Source organism: Salvelinus alpinus, chromosome 1 (assembly GCF_045679555.1).
Source record: "Salvelinus alpinus chromosome 1, SLU_Salpinus.1, whole genome shotgun sequence".
Lineage (NCBI taxonomy): Eukaryota > Metazoa > Chordata > Actinopteri > Salmoniformes > Salmonidae > Salvelinus > Salvelinus alpinus.
The window spans coordinates 79,933,279-79,955,377 of NC_092086.1; the positions used below are offsets into that span (position 1 = coordinate 79,933,279).

General features: G+C 41.4%; 1 protein-coding gene across 13 annotated transcripts in view; it reads left to right on the forward strand.

Annotated features, from left to right (window-relative positions):
- Nucleotides 1–22,099, forward strand: part of LOC139530740 (neural cell adhesion molecule 1-like) — a 283,644-nt gene that overhangs the window by 218,840 nt on the left and 42,705 nt on the right. For 7 of the 13 annotated variants that reach the window (XM_071327406.1, XM_071327422.1, XM_071327429.1 and 4 more), the window contains exons 9-13: nucleotides 6,259–6,288; nucleotides 12,268–12,418; nucleotides 14,608–14,792; nucleotides 20,290–20,386; nucleotides 21,358–21,525. In XM_071327406.1, the coding sequence (XP_071183507.1) occupies nucleotides 6,259–6,288; nucleotides 12,268–12,418; nucleotides 14,608–14,792; nucleotides 20,290–20,386; nucleotides 21,358–21,525 (631 nt within the window). The remainder of the gene's footprint in view (nucleotides 1–6,258; nucleotides 6,289–12,267; nucleotides 12,419–14,607; nucleotides 14,793–20,289; nucleotides 20,387–21,357; nucleotides 21,526–22,099) is intronic. The other 6 variants (XM_071327413.1, XM_071327437.1, XM_071327452.1 and 3 more) reach the window with 1 other exon arrangement.

The window sequence follows — 22,099 nt, forward strand, 5'->3', positions numbered from 1 at the left end:
GGACACCAAGGAACTTGAAGCTCTCAACCTGCTCCACTACAGCCCTGTCGATGAGAATGGGGGCATGCTCGGTCCTCTTTTTCCTGTAGTTCACAATCATCTCCTTTGTCTTGATCATGTTGCGGGAGAGGTTGTTGTCCTGGCACCACACGGCCAGGTCTCTGACCTCCTCCCTATAGGCTGTCTCGTCGGTGATCAGGCCTACCACTGTTGTGTCATCGGCAAACTTAATGATGGTGTTGGAGTCGTGCCTGGCCGTGCAGTCATGAGTGAACAGGAAGTACAGGAGGGGACTGAGCACGCACCCCTGAGGAGCCCCCGTGTTGAGGATCAGCATGGCGGATGTGTTGTTACCTACCCTTACCACCTGGGAGCGGCCCGTCAGGAAGTCCAGGATCCAGTTGCAGAGGGGGGTGTTTAGTCCCAGGATCCTTAGCTTAGTGATGCGCTTTGAGGGCAATATAGTGTTGAACGCTGAGTTGCAGTCAATGAATAGCATTCTCACATAGGTGTTCCTTTTGTCCAGGTGTGAAGTGCAATAGAGATGGAATCTGTGGATCTGTTGAGGCAGTATGCAAATTGGAGTGGGTCTATGGTTTCTGGGATAATGGGATAATGGTGTTGATGTGAGCCATGACCAGCCTTTCAAAGCATTGCATGGCTACTGACATGAGTGCTATGGGTCTGTAGTCATTTAGGCAGTTTACCTTAGTGTTCTTTGGCACAGTGACTATGGTGGTCTACTTGAAACATGTTGGTATTAGACTCAGACAGGGAGAGGTTGAAAATGTCAGTGAAGACACTTGCCAGTTTGTCAGCACATGCTCGGAGTACACGTCCTAGTAATCCGTCTGGCCCTGCGGCCTTGTGAATGTTGACCTGTTTAAAGGTCTTACTCACATCGGCTGCGGAGAGTGTGATCACACAGTTGTCCGGAACAGCTGATGCTCTCATCCATGTTTCAGTGTTACTTGCTTTGAAGCGAGCATAGACGTAATTTAGCTCGTCTGGTAGGCTCGAGTCACTGGGCAGCTCTCGGCTGTGCTTCTCTTTGTCGTCTATAATAGTTTGCAAGCCCTGCCTCATCCGATGCGCGTCGGAGCGGGTGTAGTACGATTCGATCTTAGTCCTGTATTGATGCTTTGCCTGTGATGGTTCGTCAGAGGGCATTTCTTATAAGCTTCCGGGTTAGTGTCCCACTCCTTGAAAGAAGCAGCTCTACCCTTTTATCTCAGTGCGGATGTTGCCTGTAATCCATGGCTTCTGGTTGGGGTATGTACGTGCAGTCACTGTGGGGACGACGTCATCGATGCACTTATTGATGAAGCCAGTGACTGATGTGGTGTACTCCTCAATCTCATCGGAATAACCCTGGGACATTTTCCAGTCTGTGCTAGCAAAACAGTCCTGTAGCTTAGCATCTGCTTCATCTGACCACTTTTTTATTGACCGAGTCACTGGTGCTTCCTGCTAAATGTTCAACCAGAGGGAAAACAAAAAACTCTAGACCCCCTTTACTCCACACACAGAGATGCGTACAAAGCTCTCTCCAATCGGCAAATCTGACCACAATTCTATCCTCCGGATTCCTGCTTACATGCGTCAGATTTGCCGATTGGAGAGAGCTTTGTTTTCCCTCTGGTTGCACATTTAACATGCAGGTGGAAACTAGGTTATACAGATTTGTTTCCCTGCATTAAAGTCTCCAGCCACAAGGAGGTCCGCCTTTTGAATGAGCGTTTTGGTTTTTGCTTATGGCGGTATACAGCTCATTGAGTGCGGTCTTAGTGCCAGCATCGGTCTGTGGTGGTATGTGGACGGCTACCCAAAATACCTATGAAAACTCTCTAGGTAGATAGTGTGGTCTACAGGTTATCATGAGATGCTCTACCTCAGCCGAGCAAAACCCTGAGACTTCCTTAGATATTGTGCACCAGCTGTTGTTTACAAATATACATAGACCGCCATCCCTTGTCTTACCAGAGGCCGCTGTTCTATCCTGCCGATACAATGTCAAAACAGCCAGCTGTATGATGTTCATGTCGTCGTTCAGCCATGACTCGGTGAAACATAAGATATTACAGTTTTTTATGTCCCGTTGGTAGTTTAATCTTGCTCATAGGTCATCAATTTTATTTTCCAATGATGTCATGTTTGCCATTAGAACAGATGACAGTGGGGTTTTACTCGCTCGCCTACGAATTCTCAAAAGGCAGCCCAACCTCTGCCCACTTTTTCCCCGTCTTCTCTTCACTCAAATGACAGGGATTTGGGCCTGTTCCCGGGAAAACAGTATATCCTTCTCATCGGACTCGGTAATGGAAAAAGCTTCTTCCAGTTTGTGATGAGTAATCGCTGTTCTGATGTCCAGAAGTTATTTTTGGTCATAAGAGACGGTAGCAGCAACATTATGTACAAAATAAGTTACAAATAACACAAAATAACAAACAAAATAACAGTTTGTTAGGAACACGTAAAATGTCCACCTATCCTATTGAAGAATCATGAAAAGCAATTGCAAGTCATTGCTATTCCAACAAACACAGAATAGATAGCAAATTGCCAACCTAACATTTATCCTCAGTTAACCTGGGACTAGTGGTTGCCAGGCTTGAATAATACATTTTCGAAGCTTTCGTACATTGGTGGGCTCTATTGGCTTCTTTGACAGCACCGGTAGCTGGAGGCTTTGGTGTTTAAAGAGGATGTGTGAATGTCCTGCAGCATTTCCCTCACTAAAAGGTCATGCTTGACTCCCTAATAAGTAGCGAGGTAATGCTTTATAACGGGCTGGCTGTGAAGGAGGCACATCATGATGATGGGGGGTGAAGTTTCCTCAACTCTGATCTTGGGTCAGTTTTGTATTTTCCTCACTAATGGTTTCAGGTTAGTATTAGGGGAGGGATAGCTGATCCTAGATCTGTATCTAGGGTAAACTTCACCCCAGAGCCATCTAGATGAGGTGGGGGAGGGTGTCAGAACACCTGCTGTACCAGCTCACACTCCCTTCAATGACCACATAACCATACCTTGCTGGAGATAACTGGGGATGTTCCACCATGCTATATTTATCACATATAATTTGAACAGATTTTCTAATAATAATGATATTACTGACTATTAAAGCTTTATTGTCACTTAATTGATATTCTGGATTGTATTGTCATATCTGGCCCATCTTCCCTTCCAGTTAGGTGTAAAACTCGTATAACGCTGTCCTCCCCTAACACGAATGATCCACCTGGATAACATTGCTTCATCACCGCTCAGTAACGCCAGGGTCTATCCACTTTGTATCTGTCTGCCTCTTTCTTTTTCCCCTTTCCTAGTGTCACAGAGGATTTGATTTAACGCCCTCTGTAATGGGAAAATCCTGCTGTTCCTGTGATAAAGGCTTTCAAAGATTCTATTGGTTCATTGTCATTCCGCCATCGATCATTGGACTAGTCCCCTTCTGCCTCGCTCCATCTTCCATTCATGTCCCTTTTGATATATCAGAGTTGTGGATCAAGTCTGTGAGACCACACACTACGAATGCATATTCATCATGACACACAATGGCAGAAATGTCATTTTCCACCAAAGAATGAATCTATTGATTCCTAATGTATCTCAAACTAAAAGGGACTGCTTTTTGAATCTCACCCTGTCCTGTCCAAATGACTTGTGAATAGATCCCAGTTTTGCATGAAAACCACCTGGCAAGGTTGAAGGTTTTTGGACAAGCTTCGGGGGTTCTATAACAAATTATTTTAGAAATAAAAGTTTGGAAAGGGTGTTCATTTAAATGTGTGACATTAATTGGTATAAAAGTTGGTGGGGCAAACTCGAGCAATTTTTTTCCGATGCGTGCCAGCGAAGCCGCTACACTATTCTTAAACAATACATTAATTGCACTATAACAGTGACAAACTGTTATGGCCTAATAAAGCTGTCCCGACAGAAGAGCTTTCCTTTCAGCTCGTCTGGCAGCGAAACAGTTAATTCACCTCATTTACTGACTTATTAAAAACTAGCTGATATGGCTGACGTGTTTAAATAAATATGGTTTCTACTGACTCCTTGTGGATTTGTGTAACTCGATAAGAACATTCTCCTTCAATAATAACAAATGCCGATATGATTTTTGACTTGTGAACCAGACACACACATTACTCAATTTGTGTTTAGTGAATTCGTAATCTTTGTTCTTATCATTAGCACTTATCTCTAAGTATAAGCAAGTGCAAGCAAACGAGCAGCGACGACGTAGTCCTATTTGTTCAGCACTTTCAAAATGGACACCGACAGATTCAGACATTTTAGTTCAGATAAATTCAGCAAGATGTTGAGACCTTAACTTTCTCTCTCTCTCTGTGGGGGAGGGGGAGGAAGAGAGGGGGGGCCCACTTTTATAGACAATATACTGACGCATAGTCAGCGCATTGCTCCAACAAAACAACCCTTGCAATCTCAACTGGAAATACATGGGACAATTACTGAACCATATATTTGAATGGGAAGAGACTCACTGGCAAACATGGTTGCAGACCCACAAATATTTATATAGCATCCCCTCCTCGTGAAAACCACATTAGCTAATTATAACACACAAAGTAAGCGAAACAATGAAATGCATCATTCCAACATTGCCTAAAAGGATGAATACGATACTAATGACATGGACCTACAGTATATAAGCAATATAACAATTAAGATGTACAAACTATGGCATAAGGAAACGATGAGTGGATAAGAGGCAAGCTGCAATTTTGATTGAAGATGAGCGAGCTAAGACAAACGTAGTCAAAATGCCTATTTGTTCAGCACTTTTCAGTCAGAACCGTAGGATAAATAAGTTGTTTTGAACGTGACAGAAGTCATGCTGGATTGACAGCATGACCAATGTATTCAACCTTTTCTGACCCATGGTGTTGCGTATGAATGTTTATCCCTTTAAGCTTGGAAAAGAGACCCTTTCAGACAATGTTTTAAATCCTTAAACCCAGACTTGGACCACACACCTCCTCCACCGAATAGCAGGCAGGGGAAGCAAAATAGTAATTGCTTTGCAACACTTGCAGTTGATCACTGATTCCTTCCAAACCACTCATTGTTGACATAGTGTCCCCATGAGTGACAGAACACTGAGCCAATCACGGCTCAACTAGAGAATATTACCAACACCTACACTCTGTATTTTCGCTGGCTGCCTCTCCACCACAGAAAGCATTGAGCTAGGATGAAACACCTGCATTTTGGAGCAAGAAAGAGAACCTGTTTGTATGCGGCTTTATTAACTCAAGGATTATTAAAACATGTTTTACATTGTTTGCAAACTCATGTGACACCAAAATAACATGCAAAATAGGCCAAATTCTATATTTTAAAAAATATATATGTTTTGCTAAACTGGTGGGGTCAATGACGGCCCCACCCGCCCTGAATGACGGGTCGCCACTGACTAAAGGTAATAATGAAGATGTACAGTATATTATTCTGATAACAATGTTGGCTACTATTTAGCAAAGGAAGTCCAATCGGTTACCCATAACGACTTTCTCAAAATTAGCCTCAATGGCCTTTCTCTTTCCCTGCAGTTGCATGAAAAGTGATTTAGAGCCTCCCATAATGTATTACAGAGGACGCCATGGTTTGGCATTTGATCACTTGTCAGCGTGCATGTCCCGTTGTGCAGGTGGCCTTTCACCCCCTCCCAGACATGTCTCCTCCTGAATAGTAGCCATGTAGGAATGCTGTTGGCATGACACACCTCGTCACAGAATATCACATTCCCCCTTCAAATTCATTTTTTCATCATTTTCAAACCTTGAAACTGTATCCAGTGTCTGTCCTTTGGTTGTTGATGATGCTGTTGTTTTGTTATCGCTTGTGATGGGATGATAACATGGAAAACAACTTAAAGCTGAAGCTCTTGGCATTGATTAAGCTGCTGAAAGTAATAATAGCATAATGCTTGAGGGCAATTTTAAAGCGAAATCTATAACAATATTGTGCTCAAGTAATAGCCTTAACTTTGCCTGAAGACCTACAGTAAATGTTACGTCAGTGTTAGGCTCTGTTGTTCAACTGTGAGGGTTTAATCACCTAAAATAAATGGTTCAATCTAAATGTGTGAGTAAAGCTTCTTTAACATGTATTCTCTCATTCAATTTCATGCATTTTTGTTTTGACATGAGCTAATTTCACTGGACTGCTACAGGTCAAATCCAGCCTGCATTGGCAGCATCTAACATGTGTGGTGTTTGTCCCCTCAAGGCTTCTTGGACTCGGCCTGAGACGTACGAGGTATGGCTACTAAACACGTAGCCAGATCCTAGATTCAGTGCCTAACACCTAGCCAGTCTCATAGTAGACTAACCCTGTTCACTACAGAGCATTCGTGTTGACTTTCTCTCCAAAGTCTTTCCTCAAACTCCCCAAAATCTGGCACCAATACGATTCCAGACTAATGAAGTCAAATTCAGGAATATGAAATGAGACGCTTCCTTTTGAAAGATAATTTTTCATTAAATGTTTTGATTGCTAATTTGCGACTTGCCCTCCAGTTCCTCATATATTGATTCCTCTCATACATTTGGTTTCATAACCACTTATTACGAGGGCGTCGACAGTTCCCACAAAGCAGTTTGCCCCAAGAGTCCTGTCTAGGGACTGGGGCTAGCCAGGCACCATTGGAAAAACCTAAATCAGCCAACACTATGCTCTGCCGTGGACCAAGCCCAGCCAATCTAGCTGTGGCTTTTTGAAAACACTAACCAGCAAAACTGTAGACTGCACAAATAAAACCCTAAAATAGAAATGTCCCTTAATGCTGTCAAATCCACTGCTTGAAAGAAAGAAAAGACAAGGATAAAAGCCAATAAGATATTTTATAGTAATGTGATGCCAGACAAAACCAAAACCAACATATGAATTCAACAAATGCTTATGCCTTTGTGGTAAATATCCGAGGCATTTACTCAACCACCGCAATTCCTCTGTCACACAAGGCATAACTTTTGTTTTGTTTGTTTCAGTGTATGAATATTCATCAACATGTGTGCTGTGTTTATATGAAAGATTCAGTGACATATGGATGGTGTGTGTGTGTGTGTGATGGGGAAAATAGGATTCCCAGAGCTTTAACTCCAGATTAAAACTAGTTAATCATCTTGCAAGCCGTCATAAACCTTTCATGAATCGCACTGCCTTCACAAAAAAATACTAAGTTAAATTCACTGGAAAAAGTATATTATTCATTCAGGTCTCAGGTGATCAATACTCTAGCATCCAACCATGAATTCACATCAGAAAACTGAATGTCAGTTTTCAACCAGTTTTCAACCTCAGTCCAAAAAATGGGACTGCTACCATGTAGCCTAGATAATTGCCCCACAGCCAGGATAATTTTATAACTGAAATGTTGATCTGTCAGAATTCATATAATATTGGTTCTCCTAGCTTAGCCAATTTTTGTTTTGCTTCAGTAGATAACTAGTGTTGCTAAATGCTTATTTATAGATGCCACATAGTATTCCACCAGTCTTAGTCTCTGGTATTCTAGACTCGTAGTTTGTAGGAAAACCAGTTTGCATTTCACAATGTTGTCATGTATTTTACTTTTGATATTTTAATTAGCTGCTCTGATCTTTTCACCATTGCAACTGGTTTGAGGCAACTTGCATTAACAGTGCAACGTGTGGGTTGATGAGAGGGTTGGTGTGTATACACATAAGCTTCCATTTTGGCAAAGCTGTAACATAGGGCCCACTTGCATCATACACGTTAGGAGTGTCCATGACTCACATGGCGGCGTGAGTGGAGGATTTATCCATGCTTTCCTAGGTTCACCCTCCATGCGACAGGTCAGTTTGGCAAAATCCCATTGTAAGTGTGCCACGCTGTCCACATCCCACTCCAGTCCAGCCTCCTCTGGACATGACACCTTTTGAGAGAAATGAGACTCCCGTCCGCAGCAGGTATGACTGCTTCTGAAGGCTGAGAGAGAAACCGAGCGGTGTTTTTCACTCTTGTACCCGGGCTCAGCCAGCCGTTCTATTTTCCTTGAATTGAGTGGAATGAGAAAAAGGGCTTGGTAGAATGATGCTTCTGCGCTTTTTATTAGAGAAGATAAGAGCCAGAAACAGAATTACATTATGGGGCCACGCTGCAAAGCCTCCCTCTTGCAAAAGCTCCCTCTCTCTCTATCCTGTTTCTCTTGATGTGACAACACAAGAAGAGCTGCACGAGGTGAGGGTGTGACATGAGCCTCGCCAGCGACCAACCCTCACAATGTAAAGCAGTGTGCACACTGCTTATATATGACATTTTCTCCCCGCCTCGGAACACATGTAATGCAATAGGCCCTGCATGTACAGCTTACCGCCAATTACTAGGTGAGGGAAGCTGCTCTGTAGACAGCCTTGTATACTAACAGGTTAAGGATTGTGAGGCGGAAACAGGATGGAACCCACGCTCCAAAAAGCCTGTCTGTAATTTAAAGCACTCAATGCCTTTGGCTCATGACTAAGCCATCCCACCTTAAAATCGACTTACTGAATAGATTGAATTGCAAAGCCCCAAACGTGCGATACAGACCAAATCCCCTCTGGCCATCACACAAGTAATTTGTAGACTTAAGAAGACCTTCCAAAGGTGTCACAATGTCATATATAATAAAGAAGTTCTGGCTCAGGGACAGTGACCAGAAGATCAATTGCCGACTTTTCCCCACCACTGGTCCAATGATTACATTATCATGATGTGCAGGGTTTTTCTTTATATTTACTATTATCTACATTGTAGAATAATAGTGAAGACATCAAAAACATGAAATAACACATACAGAATCATGTAGTAACCAAAAAAGTGTTCAACAAATCAAAATATATTTTAGATTTGAGATTCTTCAAAGTAGCCACCCTTTGCCTTAATGACAGCTTTGCACACTCTTGGCATTATCTCAACCAGTTTCATGAGGTAGTCACCTGGAATGCATTTAAATTAACAGGTGTGCCTTGTTAAAAGTTAATTTGTGGAATTTATTTCACAGTTTTGAGCCTATCAGATGTGTTGTGACAATGTGGGGGGGAATAGCCCTATTTGGTAAAATACAAAGTCCATATTATGGCATGAACAGCTCAAATAAACAACGAGAAACAACAGTCCATCATTAAGGCCAGTCAATCTGGAAAATTTCAAGAATGTTGAAAGTTTCTTCAATTGCAGTCGCAAACACCATCAAGCACTATGACGAAACTGGCTCTCATGAGGACCACCACAGGCATGGAAGACCCAGAGTTACCTCTGCTGCAGAGGAGAAGTTCATTAGAGTTACCAGCCTCAGAAATTGCTGCCCAAATAAATGCTTTACAGAGTTCAAGTAACAGACATCTCTACGTCAACTGTTCAGAGGAGACTGCATGAATCAGGCCTTTATGGTCAAATTGCTGCAAAGAAACCACTACTAAAGGACACCAATAATAAGAAGAGACTTGCTTGGGCCAAGAAACGAGCAATGGACATTAGACCAGTGGAAATCTGCCCTTTGGTCTGAGTCCAAATTTGAGATTTTTGCTTCCAACCGCCGTGTCTTTGTGAGATGTAGAGTAGGTGAATGGATGATCTCCGTATGTGTGGTTCCCACCATGAAGCATGGAGGAGGAGGTGTGATGGTGTGGGGGTGCTCTGCTGGTGACACTGTCTGTGATTTATTTAGAATTCAAGGCACACTTAACCAGCATAGCTACCACAGCATTCTGCAGCGATACGCCATCCCATCTGGCGTATCGCTGTCCCACTATCATTCGTTTTTCAACAGGACAATCACCCAACACACTGTGTAAGGGCTATGTGACCAAGAAGGAGAGTGATGGAGGGCTGCAACAGATGGCCTCCACAGTCACCCGACCTCAACCCAATTGAATTGTTTAATACTTTTGGTTACTACATGATTTCATATGTGTTATTTCATAGTTTTGATGTCTTCACGATTCTACAATGTAGTAAATAGTCAAAATAAAGAAAACCCCTTGAATGAGTAGTTGTGTCAACTTTGACTGGTACTGTACATGTCGCTGCTATTGCTTTAGGGAGAATGTGAGACATAGACTTTCCATATAAGTAATGATGCTCCCTTTACTCATTAGTTTTGTTAGGGTCAACACTTATTTTGAGACTGGAATCGTGCTTGCCATGTAACATTTGCAAGATGGCGTGACTCAGTTTGACGTGTAAAAGCGCGCTACTGACACTACGATCATGATTAACATCTCACATCTAATGACAGCTTTTGTAATAGGGTGTCAGCTGGCAGGACAAGAAAAAACGATTAAAACGTGTCATGGAAGGGACTCTTCTTGAACGGTTAAAACTGGTCACATTGGGCCAGTGAGTGGTGCGCAGTCAATTAACGTTCATGTTTACCACGATATCAGCATGTGCCATTCATTATTCAACCTGTCCATTAAATGTCATATTGAGTGTCTGTACCATTCTGATTTGTAATTGAAATAGCTCTTTATCATAGAGTAATGAAAACAGTTCTTTGCACTTAGGTTTGCACTGAAACATCAATCTGAACATTTTGTCTATTGGATCAAGCTTTAGATGTTCAAATACCTACAGATGTAGGATCTTAATTTGATCACCCTATTGCAGGAGAACTTTAAAACTTGTAGTGTATTTGAGGTTTAAAAAGACTTCTGATGTTTGTCATTTCCATTTTGATACTTCAGACTTGATTTTCCCTTAAGAAGAATGTATCAAACTCTACATCAATGTCCATTTAATAAAATGTCTTGTTGCTGCATTTTCATGCTGTAGCAAACTGGCTCAAGTTAGGAGCTTACATCTGTATTGGGCCATCAGCTTTTTCCAGTTTATTATAATCGGAACAATACTACCCTCTGTTACCTTATTTCTATTCAGACTCATAAGACACAGGAGCAGATGCTTGCTCTAACAGTCCCTTAACACAAGATTAATGTTGCCCTTTGAGAAGGTTGTAGGACACGCCTCAGCTCCTCAGCCAGCTCGGTTTTTAAAGTGCTGCACGGCCATTGTCACTACATGGAGAACATAACACAATAGGGAGGGATTGTTCAGTATCTAGCATTGTATAAGGACTGCTTTATAGCCTTGCCAAAGATCGAATAGAATTTTCAGCCTAACAAATAGAATAGGGACCAGTAAATTTTAACGTTAACAAGTTCCAGATGCACAGTTAGGGCTTTTTGTTTGATCAGATTAGTCACGTCAGCCAGCAAACGGTACGTAGCACGGAGCTGTGCACTATTACCATCAGAGAGATGCACAGGTGAGTGAGAGCCAAATCATGCCTAATCTCATTTCACACATTCAAATGTTCCATGAATATGAAGACGAGAGAGCGAATGAAAAAATACGTACCGAATAATAAACGTCAAATTAGATTTTTTTTAAATGCCCCCAAAACGCAGGCAATCTGCTCTGAACCAGATAGCATCACAATACACAATTGATAGGATTGTAGGGACTAGCGGTTAGCTGGAGTCTGGCTAGTGAAAAATCAGTTTGTTAGTTCAGGAATGTTCAGTTCAGTGTTAGCCAGTAATTAGCTATTAGGAAAGGTGCTTTGTCTCGAGCAAAATGCTCTCCCTGCTAGATTAAACCCAACCAGATTGCAGAATCGGGACAGTATGTACACACAGGATGATGCCGGTATTGACACTTAAAGTACTAAAAACTCTTAATTGGGAAGACCACACAATAGGGAGGGGTGTCACATATAAAATCTTGATCTATTATTGAAATAAAGCAAAAGCTGAAGTGTGATGCTGTTTTATAAAATAGTCCTAGAGAGTTAGTAGTTCAGCAAGTAGATGTATTTCTGCCCATTGGTGTGAAACTGTGTGTAGCCCAAAAGAAGCTGGGAAAAAAGTTGTTAGTGGATTTTTTTCCCCAGCCATGCTTTTAGAACCTGCTGCATTGATGTGCTACATTATTGATGTGTTTGGTTCTCCTGCCACCTCCTGCAAAGCAACCCGGAGAAAATACCAACATATCTGTCTCAGTCCGATGGAAGCTTGCCATCTTTATTTGGCAGCATTTTGTTAAAGAATTGAGTAGAGAAAACAAATCTATTAAAAATACAATTCTGTCCAAATCCGACAGGTGCACAGAAAAAAATAATAACAAATGATAAAACCGGAGAAAGAAGGTTGCACCTTGAGTGGTCGAAGAGTAATCCCAAAACATGAAATGGTCAAAGTGTTAATTGTGTTTCTTCTCTGTTCTTCCTCGTAGAGTCTTGATGGAAATGTTGTGGTGCGTAGTCACGCACGGGTTTCCTCTCTCACCTTGAAGTATGTCCAGTTCACCGATGCCGGCCACTACCTCTGCACTGCCCGCAACTCCATCGGTCAAGACCAGCAGACCATGTACCTGGAAGTGCGCTGTAAGACACCCATCTGTCCGTCTCTATTAGCTTGTTGTCAGCGCTTTTTCACATCACATTTCACTAATACCACTTTTACCTGTATCTTCAAAAGTTCCATGAGTTGTCACCTTCTATTTGCGTATAGTAATTTTTGACTAAATCGAAGAGATTGTCTTGAAGCGTGATAGTCTAGATCAAAAAGTTACCAAAAGACACACACGTCTTGAATTTGACACAAATTTAACCCAGAAGCCATTGACCCAATGACCTTGACCCATTGTTTTTTCCTTTATGCTCTGTCATTAGAGTTCAATGGATTGTTCAGTATCTAGCACTGTGCAATGATGGCTTTGTAGCCTTGCCAAAGATGTTATTGAATTTTCTGCCTAACCAATTGAGTAGGGGCCAGTAAGTTTCAATGTTAACAAGTTCCAGACGCACAGTTAGGGCTTTTTGTTTGATCAGATTAGTCACTTCAGCCTGCTAACGGTACGTAGCACGGAGCTGTGCACCATTACCATCAGAGAGATGCACAGGTGAGTGAGAGCCAAATCATGCTTAATCTCATTTCGCACGTTCAAATGTTCCATGAAAATTAAGGGAGAGAGAATGAGAAAAAAATATGTACCAAATAATGAACGTTCAATTAGATTAATTTCCCTTGCCCCCAAAATGCAGGTAATATGCTCCGAAAATCAGATAGCATCACAATACACAATTGATAGGATTGTAGGGACTAGCGGTTAGCTGGAGTCTGGCTCGTGAGTAATCAGATTGTTAGTTCAGTGTTGTTAGTTCAGGGTTGTTCAGTGTTAGCCAGTAATTAGCGATAAGAAAAGGTGCTTTGTCTCGAGCAAAGCGCTTTCCCTCCTAGATTAAACCCAACCAGATTGCCAGAATCAGGACAGCATCTACACATAGGATGATACTGGTATCGACACGTACAGTACTCAACTCTCAATTGAGACACTCACTTCACATTATCTGTAGTATGCGGTTTGTGTTTGTGCTACTCATGTGCTGATATAAAGAAAATCTGTCTTGGCCCTTTTCGGTTTGTGTTGGTCTGTTTGGTAGGAATATCTTATGAAAACAATGATTGTTTTAGCTCTCCTTACGATAAGCGCAGGGTTTATTTTGAGAAACCCATTTAGCTGAAATTGAACAGCGGGGTTCATCGCAGAGTCAGACAGTGGGTTGAGAATTCAGAGGGGGAGCAAGGCCTTATCGGTGGAGCAGGGATGGAGAATCTGCCGACTCGGCGATGTCCATCAATCCCAAAAGCTGGGGACCGCAATGTTATCAAGTGACCAGTGTCAGACGTCGGAACCAAAGCTAACAGCGTCAGGGGAGGCGTCAGTATCAAGGACATATGAGAGAGAACAATATTTTACACAGCTTATGTGTGTCCAAGGAAGCCCAGGGTTATTTTCTTACAATATTAAACATGATTAACTTAAACAGTTTTGGGGTGTGTGTGGTAGATCAATAAATTGTGATAGCTTTAATAGCAGTTGAGGTAGTGAAGGGAGAGTCTGTGACGCTAAGTCAACAGTACTGAATTGGTTACAGCAAGTGTGTAGAGTAGCAATAGGTGAAAGCTAGTGCAGTCCACACACTGCTGTACTGAGAGTTTTACTGACAACTGGTTGATTTATGGTTGCCATGTGACATTAAAGGCCAAACAAAGAACCATAACCATAAAACAACAAATAAGAATAAAATATAAGTCCTCCTTACACGGCAGATTATTTATTATTCACATTGGTGTCCATAAAGCACAAATTGCATAATAAAACAAATTGATAGTGTAGTGGTGACTTTAATGAAGATTCAGCCTCTGTCTTATCTAGTGTTATTTTTACACAGTTGCTGGCTCATCACTTTTACCCCTGAATGCAACTTACCACAGCAGCCTTTATGATTTTAGTTCATGGTGTAGCACAACGCTACTATGCTCACCATATGATATATACAATTTTATGTCCTCATAGAAAGACAAACAGAATTGCGAACTTTTTGAGTGTTAAACTTTTTATTTATAGTGGTTAAACCTAGGTAATGTGGGAGACGTATCCAGAAATTAACTATAGAAACCACACCCTGAATAATATACTATTATAGTATTCATTATAGTGTTTTAGCTATGTACAGATGTTATGTCTGGTGCAGACATAACATTCCCCCCCTCCCCCGTGTTGTTGCAGATGCTCCCAAGATCCAGGGCTCGGTGACGGTCTACACCTGGGAAGGGAACGCAGCCAACATCAGCTGTGAGGTGCTGGCTCATCCGGGAGCCTCAGTGGTGTGGTTCAGAGATGGCCAGCAGCTGTCTAGCACGAACACCACCAACATCAAGATCTACAACACACCAGCTGTCAGCTACCTCGAGGTATGGTACAATAGGGATATGAGGGCCCCAAAACTGTGTGTATAGTATGTGATGAATGATATCCCATTTTTAAGAATGCACTCCATATAATGTAATGCCAAACATTGTCTGGTTCCTGCATAACATGCGTGGCTAAAACAAACGAGACTCCCTTGCAGAACCCTGACATTTCTGCATGCAGTGATACAGTAACAAGTTTGCTGAAAGCTTCATTTTAGCTGTAATTCAACCAAAGTAGAGCACCCATTTAACATACTGAAACTTCCTAATGATACCAGGGAGTAATTGACTGCTCAAGTTGTGAGACATGTGCTTAGGCTGACCAATTAAGTATGACAGTAATGTTATCTCGCAATTAACTGTCAGTGAAATGATAGCACACGGATGTTATATCACCATAATACACCGTGGCTATTTTGTGTCAAGGTCCCTGGAGAGAGAATAATTGTTCGTATTAATTGTTGATGGCATAATTCTTTCTGAGGTACTTTAGAGACTCTTTTATGTAACGTGAAATACAATAATACAACTGGATTTATACTGGTATGTGTTTTTCCTGAACCATTTTAGTTTAAGTGCCTTTCTCAAGTTAAATAAAGGTTACGTTTAAAAAAATATATAATAAATAAGTGCCTTTCTCAAGTTAAATAAAGGTTATGTTTAAAAAAGATATAATAAATAAGTGCCTTTCTCAAGGACTGTAGTTGCAGTTAGAGCGTTGTAACCGGAAGGTTGCTGGATCGAATCCCCGAGCTGACAAGGTAAAAATCTGTCATTCTGCCCCTGAGCAAGGCAGTTAACCCACTGTTCCCCAGGCGCCGAAGACGTGGATGTAAATTAAGGCAGCCCCCCACCTCTCTGATTCAGATGGGTTGGGTTAAATGCAGATGACACATTTCAGTTGAATATATTCAGCTGGACAACTGACTAGGTACCCCTCTTTCCCTTTCCTCCTGGGATTGACAGCTACCTGTTGGTTTATACAATTATCAGATGTTAAAACACAATTCACCTAAGGCAAGCTCAAACTGGGTAACCCCAGCAGCACATATGTGACCACATTTCCCAATTGAGACTTATGTACCATTTCCAATATTGGCTTTTCTGTACATTTTACAAAAGTACAGACTCTGAGCTTCAAAAGGGTATATCACACACTGCAGTTGGGTGGAAAATGGAAAAGTTATGCTTATTTGAAATGTGATAAACTTGTTATTCCACCTTGTAGACAAGTACCAGAAAATCCCCTTGAAAGTTTTTCACACTTGCTCAAAAGCTCATTTGGCATCATTCTCACCCTTTTAAGCCCCACATATCTTTTTAAGTATTCACTTAAGGCCATGTGCTAAACTAAGTGATTATGGTAGTGTAGTAAACAAGTGGTGAAAGTAGTAGCCTACAATAAGGAAAACTTTTAGGTAAAAAATACTTAGTCTCTGGTAAACACTATATCAAATCAAATCACCCCCAGATATATCTAGCTAAGTGGATGGGTTTCTATTGTCTAAACCTGTTCACATGTTCATTTAACACGGGATAGATGGCCTTAGCACCCCCAGACACACCTGGCTACATGTATGGGTCATGTAATCATCTGGCTAAGTGGAGTCTTTTGTTTAGACATGTAGCACGCTAGCTAAACAAGTTCATGAACCATAATCCCAACCCATACAGTTTAGCAATACAAATGGATTTCTGACTAAATGAGATCCGATTTATAACGTTAGCTGGCATTAGATACCAAGCAACTAACATTAGCTAGCTAGTTAGGTTTAATGTTGGCTAAAACTGTTGATCCTCCTTTCTTCCCCATCACTGTCATCAGAAGACTCTGCATTGTCTGGTTCAATGACAGTTGTTCAGTGACAGTTGTTCAGTGACAGTTGTTCAGTGACAGTTGTTCAGTGACAGTTGTTCAGTGACATTTGTTCAGTGACAGTTGTTCAGTGACATTGCTATTATCTTTTCAAAACATCTGCGGTAGACTGCTGATCAGGGAAGCCCCCAATTATGTCATATACCAGGGGTCTCCAACCTTTTTCTAGCATGAGAGCTACTTGAATACATTTCTCTTTAAAAAAAAATGTATAGCTTTCAAATAGGCACATTCTCCTCTTTTCCGGGTCCTTGGTGTACAAGCGATGTGTTTTCTGTCAATATACCTGGTAAAATAATGGTTAATAAACAACTCTAAGGGGCCCTATCAAATTATATTTTGTATTTTCCAGAATTTTGTTTTCTGTTTTAATTTTTCCTGGTTTAAATTTTTTTGTTTTTGACTCTCAATATTACAATTATTCATAGAGAAACAACAAAAATGGGTCCACGTCAATGCTTAAATCACACCAGAAGACCAATTTTGAGGTCTAAACAAAAAAAAAATGAAGAAAAATATTTGAGTGTAATTCCCATTTAATTACACATTTAGAAAGAGAGGAATGTGTCGGTCTAGCGACGTTTCAGCCTACTGCTGCAGCACGTCATGGCAGAGTTTGCAAAATGATGACCACCCAATTGATACAAATAATCAGGATATCTTTCTGTCATGTAAGCCCACTTTGCAGTTAACATTTAATTGAGAAGGTTTTTGCAGAAAGTCTTTCTGTCTAACCACAAGATGTTTATCATTACTAGCATTCCTAACTGGCTACATACTGAGTGATAGACAAATGCGCACACAAAACAGACAGACCTACTGGATATTAATTGGCAGAGTTTGTTAACGTTTGGCTTTTTAAGCCAATAGTGGATAACCAGGTGTGAGGTAATGCCAATGTGGCTTTGGTTGGATAGTAGCCAGGAGCTTGTTTAAGAAGGTTTGCAATGGGACACATGAAGAAAATGCATGTACTTTCAGAATTGCTTGGCGAGCCACTCATATGTGGGCTGCGAGATACTGGTAGCTTGCGATCTACCTGTTGGAGACCCCTGCCTGTTATAGACAGTAGCCTGTGGCATGGTAGAACAATCAGAACTCATCTCTCAGCATGACCAGCCCCTCCATTATCTTAGCCATTCAAGGCTAGCCAGGAAGGATCCTTAGTTTCTCTGTGAGAAATAAACTAGGCTCTTAATTTAAAAAAAGTATATTTACAGATCACCGACAAGTTTATTATTAAGACACATGAAAGTTCACTCTTTTTTTACATCTCACTTGAGAGCTCCAGAAACACATTGTTACCCTTACAAAAAAAACGAATGTCAAAATCGCATTTTCACATGTTGGGTTTATTGTATTTTTAATTTAGAGTTCACCACACATGTGAATTGCTGTTTCACATGTTAAGAACTTTAAGAACTTTCACATGTGAAAATCAGATATGCAGTTTCATGTGTGTGAAACTCATGTGATCACATTCACATGTGGAATTGCAAATTCACATGTGAAAATCTATTTGAGGTGTAAATCTAATTTGCAGTTTCACATGTAAAGAAGATTCACATGTGAAAATCTCACATTCACATGTGGAATTGCAAGTTCCCATGTGAAAAACAATCATGTGAAAATCTAATTTGCAGTTTCACATGTAATAAAACTCTACGTGTAAATCTCACTTTCACATGTGGAATTGCAGGTTCACATGTTGTGGTGAAATAGTGTTATTCTCCTCACACGTGAAAAGGTGGTGTTAACATATTGCTGTAGCAATGCAATTGCAATTTGTAATGTAATTCTGTTAAGGTAACTTAGCCTACCTGAGTATAATAATAATGATTATTTTGTATTTCTGAGCCATCCATTCAGTGTTACTGCTGCAGGCGCACAACTCTCTTCTTCATACATTGGTCAGTGACTGTTGGAAGAAGTTCAGTGAAAAGAACAGAAAAGCTAAGCCTATGTGTTTCCCTATTTATCCTTTTTAACATGTAAAAATGTGTGCTGTCAGTTAATCAAATGAACTGAAGTTAGTGCGCACACTTTTTTTTGCGCATTGTCTGAACGCGTTCAAAATACACTGAAAACATCCAACATACATCATCTATACAAGTAGAAACAACAATGCGATGACAAAACAAGTTGACTTTGAGGTTAAAGAAAGTGTGTTTATCAATTTACCAGATTTTGCTAATTGTTACTTTGGACAAAATCAAAACGGCAATATTCTTGTGATGCTTTTTGTATAGTTTTTTTATTTAATTACAGCTCAATTTGAGCAAATTATGAATTTGTGATTAATCACAGCAAATCCTGCGATAAACTAGATTACATTTGAATCGTTTGACAGCCCTAGTTGACATTAAAATGTGAAAAAGCTTGTGAAAGCTTAGCGGACATGCGTCAGTCATGGTTGCTCATGGTCATGTGATGAGGTAGCCCTGCCTGCAACTTAAACGTTAGTGTTAGCCCTCTTGGGCGGGTGGTCAAGACATTGGCAAAGAGAAGAATGAGACAGATATTTCACCGGAAGTATGAATGTGAAGCATCCACTTACTACCAAATATCATAGTGAGAGGAAGCCCAGTGGCCAGCAGTGGTAGAAGATGGATTTTGACTGACATTCTGCAAATTTTCTCATCGATGAAACATTTGATCTCAATACAATCACAGCCCGGGAAATGAACCCAGGTCTGTAGTAACGCCTCTAGCATTGCATGCGATGCAGTGCCTTAGCCTGCTGCGCCACTCTAGAGGCTCTCAATACAGTTTTTTTTATTCCCAAAACTAAAATCTGCTATGAACAGATTGGACTAAATTGCGTTGTTTAGGAGTGCAAAGGCGAATTGAGTTATTGCACACTTCACAGAGTAGGTGTTCTCTAAAGGGCAGATGCATGCTAGAACGGGCCAATAGAATCTCACTAGCTCGTGATTTGCTCTGCCCACCACCTTGCTTGTTCTGCCCACTATGACTCATCTGTTCCCATTGGAAACGGCAGGCTGTGGTCTATCTTAGTTAAGTTATACAAATCTTTGACAGTCGCGTCTGCCGTGGGAGACCCGGGTCCTAATCTCACCATTTATAAAAGCACACGTGAAACGTGTTGGGAAACCACAGTCAATGGCTGCGTCTCAAATGGCACCCTATTCCCTATATAGTTCACTACTCTTGACCAGAGCCCAAGATTCTAAGTAGAGCTTTATAATGAGAATAGGGTGCCATTTGGTACGCAACCATTGAGTCTGTTCCCAGGACCTGGGTAGACACAGTCAGCATGCATAACCTTCTGTGTGGAATCTCAGGCAGTGAGTGTGTGCCCATTCAAAAGTGGGTTTCATGCCCAGTGTCCCCTGAACCTAGAACGCTCTCTGTGGCAAAGAGGACTGTATGACCCGCTGGTACATTTACCTTAAGATGCCTGGTTAATGGTGCCACCAGAGGGGCCCACTGCCAATGTTACTCGATAATTATTGAGCAAGACGTATGCCAGCGGTGAGGAACAGAGAGCGCTGCTAGCACCATGGCGATGAGATCCTCAGTAATCAACAAGACCATCTGGGGTAAATCAGATCATTGAAGGAAAAACATGTTGATGCAGAATTTCTTTTCTTCTTCCAGGTCACCCCAGATTCCCAGAATGACTTTGGAAGCTACAACTGCACAGCTACCAACATGATCGGAGCAGAGTCCAAGGAGTTCCTCCTGATCCAAGCAGGTCAGTCAACAGGGCTTACTCTGTGATACTGTACACTGATTTCCCTTTTTCAGATGATTCATATGTATTCATTATTAAAACATTTGATACTGTATAGCTGAACAAATACGGCAATAGAAAGTTTGTATTTTAGTTAAAGGGAAGGTGCATATAGTACAGCCACACAGTGTCGTTACCACACCTTAAGCAGCTTCAACCAATTATTTCTGGAACAGTTCAGAAGTTTGTTCTCCATTTTACTTCAGAAACCACAAGTATTTCTGTGTCAGCTTCATACATCACAGCTGGAGGTCAACATAAGGTTTTTAGCTTCAAGATCAGTTACTTTGCAGTTAAGGTGAAATGCCATTGTGATTTAAAAACATAATGGGTGTAATTTCCAGGGCGTTTACGAAGCCATTTTGGGGTAAAGTACAAATTTAAGGCTGCTATTTTGGTGGACTATAAAGCAGTGCAGACGTCAAGGGTAGTTGGACAAGCGTTATTTTATTCATCTGCAACACGGTGGTGACTGCCACTTTAACACATTTGTTCGTAAAGTGGCACTGTGCTTGCGAGTGCACCAATGGGAGAACCATTCTTACATTTTTTTTTACAAGCTAGTTGTAAAAAGATATGGCAGATTTGGCTGTTACAATTGTTTCCCTGTGTCCAGTGCCAGTAAACCATGTGTGTCTCAGAATATCACCCCAACATGTTCTTGCCAATATAATTTGGAAGATGTCATTTGGATTATTCCCTTGCAGTTGGGACATCATTTCACATGTAGCTCCCGTTGCCTGTAGTATCATGGGACTTCCAAAACCTTAAACCGTGATGGGCTGATCTCTTCATATATGGCCTTTTGACTGCATGAATCCGGGCACATTTCTCTTTATATGATTGGTTGAATCCTTGAGTCTGATTGGCTGCACATCCTGTGGGTCTCGAGGGCCAGGATTTAACCTGTATGTCTCTGTGGTGTTGTGTAGATGTGCCGTCGGCACCCGCCATCGAGCGAGTGGAGCCCTTTTCCAGCACCGCCGTTGTGGAGTTTGAGGAGCCCGATGCCAGCGGCGGCGTTGCCATCCTCAAGTACCGGGCAGAGTGGCGCATACAGGGTGAAGACTGGGCCGGTAGGGAGTACGACGCAGAGGAGGGTGAGTCGTACACACACACACACACACACACAGACAAACTGAGCAGCCCACCACAAAATGACATTGCCAGTAGGACTCCAAGTAGACTAGTTTATCAAAGCATGCCAGATGGTTGAAATGGTTGTGAACGTCAGCCTTCAGTTCTGAATAAGGCCCGTTTGTTGAAACATAACCTAGTGTCAGAGCATTATTAATACCTTTCATATTGATTCTTAGCCAGTGTTTTCTTGGAAGAGGCAAATCCATCTCAATGGGATAAATAACATGTAAATAAAATATCAAAACCTATGTGAGATGTTGGGGTTGATATTAGAATTTAATTGTCAGCACAGTGATTCAGCCGAAATGACGACAAACACAACGATACACTAAATAACAAATCTGTCAGGGGCTGACAGGCCCTCAGATATCTCCTTCCTGTCAAGTATATGTGGCACTGTGTCTATCTGTTGGTCTGTCTGTCTTATCCATGCTCACATGGGATATGTCAGCAGATTGTTGACAAGCTGTTCTGTCAGCCTTGAGCCCAGCCTGACACGCACACACACGAAAGAGCCGGCTGACACACACACAC